Below are 12,378 nucleotides of genomic sequence, written 5' to 3'. Positions count from 1 at the left end.
ATATGCTTTCTGGTTTAAAAAATTTCATCAAACATAAATGTACTACAGGTCAAAAATATGCGTGCGTGCGTGCGAGGCACTCAACCTGAAAAACTAGTTTTTAAGAGAACAAGACTCAGGCGTACCACACTGATTATCTCATGTTTATAGCCATTTGCATTCTCACTTTTCTTTCCAACACTGTTAACAGCCATAGCAGTTATTGAGTTATGACTGAATAGCATCCTTATTGATCTCTAAATTCTAAGCATCAGTCTGCAAGGTTACAGAGGTCTTGTCTTCTTCTCCTTCCCTCAGATCTTGGTTCGCTCAATGATAATTCTGATGAATATAAGGAACCAGACTTCATTAACCCCAGTGTTAAACGCAGGAGCCCACCACCCAGGGTAAGGTTGCATAAAGTGTTGGAATGTTTCTTTTACACTCATCTGCCTTTTTCTCCTCCTGCACAATGTGAATGACATCTGTCTCCTCCAATAGGACATGTCCCTGCAACTGCCAGGTCAAACAAGAGGGCGGTACAGTTCTTGGTTAAGCGATGAAGAGCTGTTGGACGACGATGATGATGAGTGAGTCATACATGAACACACAAACAAACCATTTACACAACCACAGAAGCTTCACTGTTCACTCTGGGTGTCAGAACATTACTGACCTTGCTGATTAGCATTTAGCTCAATTTCTCTTTGTGGATCTTATTGTGTAGAATAACGGTATACTATTGTATTGACTGTGTTTGTGATGTGCTTAAAGTTAACCTGAAAAATATACAAACAAATCTCAGTCCGACTATGTATGCCCTGGGTGCAGTACATTTGCTCAAGTGTGATTTGAAGTTTTAAGGACATTTAGAAAGATGTGGCAATTTCTGGCTTTTAGTGTTAAAAATCTAATAAAGTTTTTTTGACTGTACCTTTTTGCATTTTTCTTCTTAGTTTCCTGGAGAGGAGCCTCGATAGCTTGCAGGGAAGTGTTTGCCTGCATAACCAGAAGACTGGCAAACTGGCTTCAGCCACTAAAGAAAACAGCTCCCAGCTCGCTGCTGTCATCAAGATGGGTTGGCTGGACAAGAATCCACCTCAGGGGTATGCATGAAGACAAATACACACTTACTGATGACTGAATTACATTATAACACACACACATGTAATTAAAAATAGCAATGAAACAATAATAAAAGCTTTGCCAACACACTACCCAGATTACTAATGCAATGTAGCTACTCCAGTTCTAGTCGAGCCAGTTTATTATTGGAGCCCATTAAAAATGACAAATGCTTAACAAAGTAGTTTATTAATATAAATTAAAGGCAGTGACGATTGTACCCTCGCACCCACTGTTGTGCAACTGCTGACACGAGGAGTGCAGGAATGTAATTTGTCAATTGTGAAATTTATATGTGAAAGTACCACTGAGGCTGTTGTTTAAGAGGCTATGGGAAATCCTTTAATCTCAGCTGTGTACAAGATCCATTTTAGATGACACGTGTACTGAGGGTTGGGGTTTTTGCAAGCACGTTTAAACTCTCAACAATGTAACTTGTTTTTTTTATATATACTAATGAACAAATCTTTTTGATTGTGTGCCTGTGTTTCTCCTCATACAAAGGGTCCTTTATTACCAGAGACGATGGGTAAAACTGGATGTGGATTATCTGAGATACTTTGACAGTGATAAGGTAACCGCACACACACCATATACCTATATACACTAATACATTGAGATGTATGCATTTACTAGGAGCACACAACAATACAATGTAGTCCAGTTTAGAGAGGTATAACACAGTTGAATATGGATAGGCTAAATGTGGATATGCTTTCTGTAACAAAGTAGGTGCTTTGTGTGTGATGTGTTGTAGGACGTATATTCCAAAGGGATCATCTCAACAGCATTCATTACTAATGTGGCAAGTGTGGGAGAGCATAAGTTTGAAGTTGCCACAAACAACCGCACGTTTATCTTCAGGGCTGAAAGTGAAGGTCTGTTTTATACTTGTTTCTCTGTGTGTTTCTCTGTAATATTTCATGTTCTTAAACATCCAAAAATGTATTTGTACCCATGTTCATATAAGTCTCTGTGTCTTATTTTCATTTCTATGACTACATGTCTGTGCAGCTGAGAGAAACGACTGGGTGAGTGTAGTGCAAGACTGCACCAGGGGGCGCTATCGGCGCAGCAACGTTGGCCCTGGTTCACCTTTGGCCCCAGACCATCAGGGCTATCTGGAACTCAAAGGGTTTCGCTCCAAATTTTATACAGTTGTCGCCTCAGATAAGGTCTTCCTCTACAAAAACATAGATGTAAGGATGCTGCAGAAATGAACATTACACGACAGACAGTTTTCTGGTTTTCTGTATTTTGCAAAATGTTGAAACAATTCTTGTATTTTTAATGAAAAAACATTTACACTTGTGAGCAAAACATTTGTTGTTCCATCATGGAAGACAAAAACAAGATCTAATTGTATGTACTCTTCTTTCAGGACTACCGTATTGGTGTTGGTGTCACATCCATTGAGATGAATGTTGCAAATATTAAAGACTCAGAACGTCGTAACTTTGATCTCATCACGCCCTACCGCATTTTCAGGTACGTTATGTACACAAATACACGTGTGTACAATATGTAATCGACAGAAACACTCAGAATGTGTTTGATGTTGTCAAAATGTGTCCCAGCACCGCAACATGGGCTGTCCCAAGTGTCCCATGATTCGGTTATGCACCTTTCAGCTGTTTTGCCAACTGCCGTAAATACCTGAACATTTTTTTTTTTTAAAAAGAAGATATAATTATCATATAATTAGGTATGATTTTGCAGCTTTTTGTCTTTTGATATTGACAGGGATTTACTCGTTTCAACTCATTGTTTATATTATTTAATTATAATGTACATTTATTAGCTTAACCACATTTGTTTTATCTGATCAAAACTGTTTTTGTCTTACTACATCATGTCAAAAAATGATCATCTGTAAATGATTCCTATTAATTATACAGTTGACTGCATTTGTGGAAAAGCTGACCTTCATTAATTATGTTGTTGTTAAACTTGTTAAAATGTTTGTACAAATTCTATCTTTTGTTCCGTATCAGATTTAAGGGAAATTTGACTTGTCCACGGTCATTTCTCAGCATGAGATACATCACATGCTGGCGTTTGTGTTGATGCATTTACATTTTATATTATATTATATTAATAATTAACAAAACTAGAACTGACAGAAAAAAATCAGTAACCAAAAATACTGCTTTTAGTTAAATAACTATGTTATTAAATATGTTTTAGATGCATTCATTTTATATCAGATATGTGTAAATATATCTGATTTTTAGGACGTTTTGCATGATTAGGGGTTAAACCAGCAGTCAGGCTTCATGGAGCAGGAAAAACTGCAGGACTTCAAACTGTGGAGGGCGACATTTAATCTCTCTGTGTACAGCCTTCTAGAATCTATTAGGATAAGAAGAATGGGGGATTGATCAGTTGTGTGGACTAGACTTACCTCAAGTGTGCAGAAAATCCAACATAAAAAATCAAAAAGAATAGAGACAGGGTGGATGCTTGCTGCATGCTATTCCTACAAACATTTTTTGATGACTACCATGGTTGCTGCGGTAACAACATACAGATAAAAGGAAGGTTATGGTAGTGTCTGTCTCCGAAGAAGCCTGCTGTGTGGCTAGTGGGAACATAAAATGTGAAAACATGTCTTTTTAACATTAATTCCTGCTAAATTCATCAAATTGCCCTAAAACTTGTACAGATGATGATGAAAAAAAAAAGAATAATCAGGGTGGATACAATAGGCTCTTTGCACCAGTCAGCAACTGAGTTGGTCTTGATGCTTATTTATTTATGGGAAATTGGATCATAATGTTTTACTAAGAATTCCCACCATCTATCTGTCCTTGGTTGTGTGTGTGGTGTGTGTGGTCTTCTGGCCGACTGTGCACAGCTTGCAGTGTACGGGCTCAGCTTGACAGGATGGGGAAATGTGAAAAGGCTTGTGTATTTGTATAGAGTCTGTGTAGGTCTTGAGTTAAGTTGGCTCTAAGTCTGTTTTCTCTCACCATGTACAGTATTTGTGTGTTTGGTGTGAATATGTGTGTGTGTGTGTGTTTGAGTATTTTGTGATTTTATTTATTTGGGATGTGTTTTTTTTCCTTTAGACAATGTGTGCATTTGTATTTTAAGGACAAAGAGAAGCAACATGTGGTTATGTGAATGAGAAGAGGAAGGATGCAGACTTGAGTCTGGATCAAGCCACAAATCTATCTCTGGGTGTACACTATATGTTCATATTTTCCAGTCTTTGACTCATGTATTTTTAGCGTAAGAGGAGCAGACTCAGGGAAGAGACTCATAAACACAAGGATACAGACATTCACGGGGCTGACACAGACTGTCACTTGGTAGCTGGCTGTTATCCCATCATGTCAGCGTTAACGTTCGGCCGTGCGTTTGTCTTTTTCAACAGTTTCATAGCAGAGGCGGAGCAGCATAGAGAGCAGTGGGTGGACGCCATGCGGAAAGCCATAGATGAGGCATTGTCCAGTCGCGAGGTGGCAGAACGGATCTGGGTGGAGCCAAGCAACATTTTCTGTGCCGACTGTCAGGCACCCAAGCCAGAGTGGGCAGCCATCAACTTGTGTGTGGTGGTCTGCAAACAATGCGCAGGTTTGTGTGTGTCTTTTTTGATGTGGTCTGGATTTTGTTTTTGTGTGTGTCTATGTACTTTTTTCATTGTGAAAATATTTCAGCTTGTTTTTTTTGCTGTATGCTGCCACGACAGCCAAGACAAATACAATTTAGCCCAGTATAAAAACACTAATGAAAGGTAAAATTTCCCAGTATTCACGTAGTCGTGATGTAACGAGTGAGTGGTGTGTGTTTGTGTATGTTTTTCAGGAGAGCACAGAGGACTGGGACCTAGTGTCTCAAAAGTTCGTAGTCTAAAGATGGACAGGAAAGTCTGGACAGAGGAACTAATACAGGTACACACACACACACCCAAGTATACTGAAGTTTTGTTGTTTTTTAAGGCAAAAGAAAAGATAAAATATCCCAGTTAGTTTTCTACTATAGTTAGCTATAGGCGACTGGACTTGCTTGAGTTAAGTTGAAAATGTTTTGAACAAGGTATTGAGCTGCCATTAAAAGGCCTTCATTACTAATACAGTAGTACCACTTTATTAGGTACTCTTGTATAATGTATAATAGAATAATACTTTAGTCCTGCAAGGTGTTGTTGTAATTAGTTGTGTTATAATAATGTACACAGGTAAAAGTATAGAATATTAATGTGTGTATCAATAGAACACATCTACTGTATGACCATACATGACTCCTGCCCTTCATAATGTGGAAATATATACCTTACCTGTGATGCAGGTGTTCGTGGTGCTAGGCAACGAGCGGGTAAACAGTTTCTGGGCAGCAAATGTCCCACCCAGCGAGGCTTTGACACCTTCTAGCTGTAGTGATGAAAGAAGACGCTTCATCACCAACAAATACCGCCAGGGAAAATACAGAAAGTACCATCCGCTGTATGGAAACCAGAAAGAGCTTGACAATGTAAGTCAAGAGCAGTTATGATTATTTGCTGGAATATTTGTTTGTCTCCTGTGATTTGAACTTTGGTTCAGCAATGACTAATCCAACCTCTCAATTTACATTGAATTCATTCTTTTATATACTTTCTGAAGCACATTGCTGCTGAATGTAGTATTGTCAGTTCCAGTTCCAGTTCCAGTGCAGTGCCTCCCTGATGATTTTTACCTGCAGCTTTGTGTAAATGTCTTATAGAAGGTCACAGGCTTAGCTGTGACTAGGTTTTGCATGTGCAGTTAGTTGCGTACAGGACTGTGCAAATATCTAGTTAAAGTCTCAAGTATTTTAGTGTGACCTACCCTTATACTTACAGTATCCAATATCCTGATCCTGACTCTATTAAACCTGACCTAATATTACTGGTAAAACCAGTTGCAGTGATCACTGACATTCATAGTCATAAATAAATAAAACACTGACAACATTCTTATGTCAACAAAACCTTTGTGCTGCAAATCGAGTATACATTACAATACACACTGTTGGAGAAATCCCTCTTTGTAGGGGAAGCATTGTAATATATAGACATTATCAGTCATTGTGTCCACGTCAGTGAATGGCTAAAGTTGAGGGTTTTTTGTGATGTGGTTAAGCTACACTGTGTGGAGTAAATGTCTGGAGCTTTTCAGACTCTCATTAGCTGCTTAGCCCACTTACCCCAAACAATGTTGACTGTTCACAGACACAGAGTGTGAGTTAGTCACATTCAGCACCTGACTCTGTGTGTGTTATATTTTTTCCCTCCCCTTTGCTTTTCAGCTTTGTGTGTGTGAGAAAGAATTCTCTTTATCTCCTTTTGCACATCCCACACATACCCACAGGTGGTTGTATTTGTTAAAATTGCTCAGCTGCAGTTGTTTCCCCCTCTCTAGTCAGTCCTTCTTCATGATAGTTATCTCTCTTTACTATCTTCAACATAACTCCTATCTATAGGAAATGTCTTTTCTTGAGCTTTTCTTTTTGGTGACACTTTCCCCTAAGTCAAGACAGATAGTTACTTTGATTTGCATTTCTTCTGTATTTATGACAAGGCAGTGATGGTCACCCACACTCTAGTATGTTTATTATTCAAGTGTCCTTTGGCTACTTCCAGGTATGTTGGTCTAGTCTCTTTTAGCCCCACTTCTCTGTTTTCCTCTCTTCTTTGTTTTTCCCCCTTTTTTCCAAATTGTGACATCATTACTCACTGCTTCAGCTGGAATGTGTCGTAACTCCGCCTCTCCTCCTCCTCCTCCTCCTTCTGCTCCTGTCTTCCTTATTGTTTGGCTGGGACTGCCGAGGAAAGTTGATCTCTTCAGTCTTGACTATTTCTGATCTGTAAGTGGTTTTTCCTTAACTTTCTGTCAGACTAAGGCATCACATTTTTTTACATTTGTGACTCGATTGTGTGTTTGTGACAGCCGGTATTAAGCTGAAAAATGCTGAACGCTTGCAGGTAAAGTTGTGTGTGTGAGCGGAGCTTTTGGAAAAGGTAGTGAATATTATGTGTGAATATGTGTGTTATTATTGATTAGCTCTGAAAGAAAGAGAATGTGTAGAATGTGTATGTGTTCAATGTGGTATGTTAGTGCAAGCACAGGAATGTGTGTCAGTGGACTTTGGAGTATGTGATCACAGTATAGTTTATCAAACCTGTATTTTAATGCTTGTGGGTTTTGCTTTGGAACTGTATTGTAGCTCCACGTCAGTGAGAGTGCAATAGAGTGTGTACAGTATGTTGTTCAGTGGAGTAGGCTGACACATTTATATGCATATTAATATATGAGTATGCATGTCTTACATTTTTGTCTGTCTTGCTCGCTCTGCCTGTACTCAGTCTCTCCCTCTGTGTGTGTACGTGTGTGTCCACCCATGTGTTCTCTGTACATTCAGAGGAAATTGTTGTCTTACTTCTTCCTCTTTTGTTTTGTTTTTTTTGCCTCTCTTTGCCTTTTGATTTTTCTTTCCTCAACTATTGTAAGTCTTTCTGCACACTTCAGTCTTTCATTCAACATATATTTATGCAAGAATACAGTGAACATAATATAGAAGATATAATCAGTGTGTGGTGTATTTTTTCCACATGTGTTGGATATAAAAGTGACAGCCATGAGTCTGTTTTTCTCCTTGGTATTATGCCATTGTGGTGATGTTTGCCTTTTACATCAGATTGCTAGAGTTTTTGTTGTTGTTCAGTGGTTTCCTTAATGCGTTTGTGAAAGAGTTAAGTAACCAAGGCACAGGGTGGAGAGTGAAAAAAAAAATCCCTGATGGAGAAATGTACACAGTGACACTGTGTTAATTTGACACCCAGCTACATGTGGATGCACAGTGAGCTATCACACGTATAACTCACAGTATGCATTTATTCAAACAAAGCTATTTGTTTGAGCAGTTACGATCCGGCATTGTTTTACACATGTGTTTTTTATTCATGAGCTTAAAAATAGCAGTTAGGGTAAAGTAATATGTTGCCACTTAGCTAATAACTATTATATGTCTGTGTTGACCACATACCAGTGACATTCAGCCTGTTATAGTGTTCATAAAAGAAAAACCGAATAGCTCAGGCGGTAGTAAAAACTCTTTATGGGTTTGTTTTGTATGCCCGTATGGTTTTGGAAAGTGGCTAATACATAGAAGAATTTCCATTTCCTGTTGTTACTCAGTGATTTGTCTGATCTTTTTCGGGTTGAGTCCTAATTTCCTCATTCACACTGTAGGATTTAATGTCATAAATCCCCTTCATGTCCACTGGAAGATCAGCTGGAGATGGGACTTGTTGTATTGTTTATTTCACAATCCTATTATTTTAGCCATCACCGTCTGACTTTTGGATTTTTTTTCCTCTATGCCGTATTCATTCTTCTCTTTCCCCTCCTTCATCTGCCTGGATTTTTATCCCCACCTTCTTCTCAATCTCCTCTCTGCAAACCAAGCCTGGTGAGGTAATGCAGGAAAATAATGTGGCTAGCTGCTCCATCTGGAATTGATATGAACATATGCACACATATAAATGTAGGTGTAGCTTTGGCTGGAAGTGGATGTCAGATTTGAGTGCAGGTCTTCCCGTCTGTGCCGCATGTGCATGTGCTATATCATTTTGAGCTTGTAGCCAAGTACAATCAGTCTGTGATTAGTGTACTTGACTGAAATGCTTTCATCTTCCCATCACAATATTTTTCTTTCTCCTGTTTCTCTCATCTCTTTTCTTTCCTCTAAATCTGCCCTTTGTAACTGCTGAGGCCAGATGGAGGTCTGTGATTTTTAGACACACCCAGATACAATCTCTCCGTCTCTCCCCTCTCTCCATCTCTCAGGGGAAATTGGGTAAGACTCTTGAATTCCCTTCTCTTTTTCTCTCTCTTTGACTTATTACATTACTCCCTGTTTCATAGGCAGCAGATGTTGGAGGGCGTGAGGTCTTCAGACACTCAAACAAACCATTTCCTCAGTGTGCTTTCTTCTGATTGGTTCACTTGGTCAGAGGGAACATGGTTGGTCATTGATAAATTACAGTACATTGACCTACATATAACATTGCTTTTACCTGTATGTCCAAGTGTACATTGCTCTGTTTGTTAGTGTCTTGGGAATGTGTCCTCACATCATCCATACGTGATATCTACATTTCATAGTCTTTCTTTTAATTTAGACTTTTTTTTATTTATTTTTTTCTTATCATTGGCCCAAGGCACTCTGGTTGTGATGGATATATTGGATTAAGGTTTTAAGGAAAGAGTTAAAAATAGACCAAACCAAAACAACTACAGGAAAACAGATCAATAATGCAGGTAACTCATAATACAGTAAATCATGTCCCAGGTAAAGGAAGAGAATGTATGGTGTCAATGTGAAGTGTAGATAAAAATGTGGCTCTGCAACAACACAGCACATGGTGTACATTACTTATCTGTGTTCTTTGTTCTTTCAGGGTGTTTCTTTTGAACTCTCTTACCGTGCGTTTTTTTACCTTTTTCTTTTGCGTAGTTGGACTTGTTTCCTTCTCCTGACCGTGAATACATGTGTTTCTCGTTTACTGTTTCTACCAGCCCTCTGAAATTTCTGCTACTTTCTGTTCAGTGTAAAACAGAACAGTCAAAACAAAAAGAAAGCTGGCCTATTAAGATAGGATTGTGATTTTCAGCTGCTTTTATAAAAATGTCCAATATCTCATTCAAATGATGTGCCTCTGTGTAGCAACAACCGTGGCCATGTTCTTTTCTTATTTGGTTATAATAATAATTTAAACTAATGTAGCAAAAGTAAAAACATTAAATCATTAATACCACTGATTAAGACGAAGTTGAAAAAGTCAAATAGAGAATTAATTTTAATGACATCTTTTAAGTCCACATTCAGTAAATCTAGTAAACAGGGCTAGATAATGCTTCTTTATTGCACAAATAAAAGTCCCAAATCTGTCTATAAAAAATCAGGTCCATTTAACTTGCTATAAACCTTATCCATATTGTGTGGGATTACCGAGGATGTACACCATGTGCTCTAGAGTCTTCAACCGCTCTGTCCCCTGCCTCTGGAACTCCCTCCCACTTGACATCTGTAATATTGACTCTCTGTCTTTCCACTCTCAAATTACATCTTGAAACACATCTATTTTTAAACTGGCATATTCACTTTGATAGTTTTAACATTTAATTATATTAATACTCAGTGCCTAACATAAAATTGATCATTATTATTCATTATTATGTTGGTGCCTTCTGTGAAATACTACAGAATGTTAAGATTATTCAATATCTATCAGTATATTTGCTAACTAGTAGTAGTAACTAATATTGCTGACCACTGATATGCCTAGAAAGCCACTTGAAATAGGGTTGATCACCGGGTCCTACGTGAAAGCTCTGTACCACCTAAATATGATGAGATGATTGAAGTCGACTGTATGTGTGTTACAGTCCAGATGGTTTGTGAGAAACAGAAATTCACCCTGTCTCGGTGTGTGTCTCTGTGTGTCTTAGAGGGTCTTGTGCAATTTAAATCTTTGTTAATTGTTTTGTTTGTATTTGTGTATATAGCGGCTCAGTAGTACTTAAATAGAGGAGGGATCCTGTCTGTATGTGTGACAGAGTGCTGTGGAATTTCTCAATCTCATCCAAATGAGCTTATTGGTTTTAAGAGAAGACAGCCGTGTGTGTGTGTGTGTGTGTGTGTGTGTGTGTGTGTGTGTGTGTGTGTGTGTGTGTGTGTGTGTGTGTGTGTGTGTGTGTGTGTGTGTGTGTGTGTGTGTGTGTGTGTGTGTGTGTGTGTGTGTGTGTGTGTGTGTGTGTGTGTGTGTTGTGCGCACGCGTGTGAGTCTGACTTCTTCAGCTGTAAAAACATAGCAGTCTTCTCTTTTCATTCATTGACGCATTTCCTGTTTAGCTTCCCCTCCTTCCCTTTGCTTTAAATTTATCTGAGTTTAGTACTTGAATGCTTAATTATGAAGCTAGAGTCCAAAGACAGCTCTCTAGTTTTACAAGTGCCTAATTTAGTTGTGACACCAGCTGTTTCCCTTCGAACAAAACAATGACAGGGAATCACATCACATGATTAAAGCCTGGTCAGCAGCTGCACGGCCCCTGGTGTGAATGTCATCAGTTTATCAGTTTTGTATCATTGTTACATATTTTTTTTCCATTACTTTCCTTCTCTGTCTCACTGTAATTGGATTCCTGCCTTGCTCACCCAAGTCCCCCCCCCCCCCCCGTTTATCCATCCTGTCTTTTTTCTCTCTTGTCTTGTCTCAGCGTCTCATCTCTGTTGTGCTACAGAAATAGTGCAAGTGACTTTAAAAATGTATGCATTGGTTTAAAAGTTATTAGATGTATGAAGATGTAGATTGAATGAAGTTTTTGATTTATTTATCAAACATACTGTGGTTCATCTATTTAAAATAATATTAGGTATTGCAGAGATGGCAGTAAAAAATAGTCAGAAATGTCATACGACACACAAATCTCACAATTTATACTGAAATCTGGGTCATCAATTGTCATCTTTTAAAAGTGGGTTGCAACAGAAAATTCAGGAAACATTGGTATGCTATGCGTTTTTGCCATGATCTTATATTTATGATGGGAGAGTTGTACTGCTGTATTAAGCCTTCTTCAGTGTATCCCAAAGATTGTCAGTTTGGACTCTGTGGTGACCAATCCATGTGTGAAAATGATGACTCGTGTTCCCTGAGCTAGTCTTTCACAATTTGAGTCTGATGAATCTTGGCACCGTCATCTTGGAATAGGCCCAACTCGTCATTCAGTACATTTAGGAAGTCACTTGACCTCAGATGACATACGATCAGATCAGATTAGATCATAGCACGAGGCAGTGTATAATCTTGCATTTGCTGTAATAATGTGATTCTTATCTTGGTTTAACTGAAACACAGTTTTTCACTGTTAGCACACAAAAGGTATGTTTACAAATGTATAGTATCCGATTTACATTCAAAGCCATCATTTTGTATACTGTTTATGCTAACAAGCAACACATTATTATGTTAATCTTTTATTTTTTTATAGGTTTATCTACTACCTGTTCTTTTTTTTTTGTAATTTTATTTTTTATTGACATTCAGAATCAGATATGCACATCCGGTATAACATATATGCATACATCTTACATCTGTTGTCTGCTCCAAATGTCCAAATAATACTTTTGGTTTATGACTAAATAAAGAAGAGAAAAACACACAACAACAACAATACAACTATATACAGGTAGGGAGTGATCCTTTTCGTACAGCAGTCATTGGTTTGTGAAAATAAAATCAGGCCT

General features: G+C 38.2%; 1 protein-coding gene and 1 long non-coding RNA gene across 3 annotated transcripts in view; both read left to right on the top strand.

Annotated features, from left to right (window-relative positions):
• The window catches only part of LOC131462329 (arf-GAP with Rho-GAP domain, ANK repeat and PH domain-containing protein 1-like), a 44,939-nt gene that overhangs the window by 15,939 nt on the left and 16,622 nt on the right, over positions 1-12,378 (top strand). For both annotated transcript variants that reach the window (XM_058633431.1, XM_058633430.1), the window contains exons 4-13: positions 298-386; positions 481-569; positions 936-1,085; positions 1,609-1,678; positions 1,862-1,982; positions 2,119-2,303; positions 2,486-2,592; positions 4,484-4,683; positions 4,915-5,000; positions 5,398-5,580. In XM_058633431.1, coding sequence (XP_058489414.1) covers positions 298-386; positions 481-569; positions 936-1,085; positions 1,609-1,678; positions 1,862-1,982; positions 2,119-2,303; positions 2,486-2,592; positions 4,484-4,683; positions 4,915-5,000; positions 5,398-5,580 — 1,280 coding nt within the window. The remainder of the gene's footprint in view (positions 1-297; positions 387-480; positions 570-935; positions 1,086-1,608; positions 1,679-1,861; positions 1,983-2,118; positions 2,304-2,485; positions 2,593-4,483; positions 4,684-4,914; positions 5,001-5,397; positions 5,581-12,378) is intronic.
• On the top strand, positions 5,610-10,895 carry LOC131462331 (uncharacterized). Its single transcript, XR_009240868.1, has 3 exons — positions 5,610-6,933; positions 7,017-7,051; positions 8,846-10,895. It is a non-coding gene; the product is annotated as an uncharacterized LOC131462331 (long non-coding RNA).

Source organism: Solea solea, chromosome 7, assembly GCF_958295425.1.
Source record: "Solea solea chromosome 7, fSolSol10.1, whole genome shotgun sequence".
Classification (NCBI taxonomy): Eukaryota; Metazoa; Chordata; class Actinopteri; order Pleuronectiformes; family Soleidae; genus Solea; species Solea solea.
The sequence above is the reverse complement of the archived record's forward strand: the minus strand, read 5'-3'. Positions and strand labels throughout refer to the sequence as shown.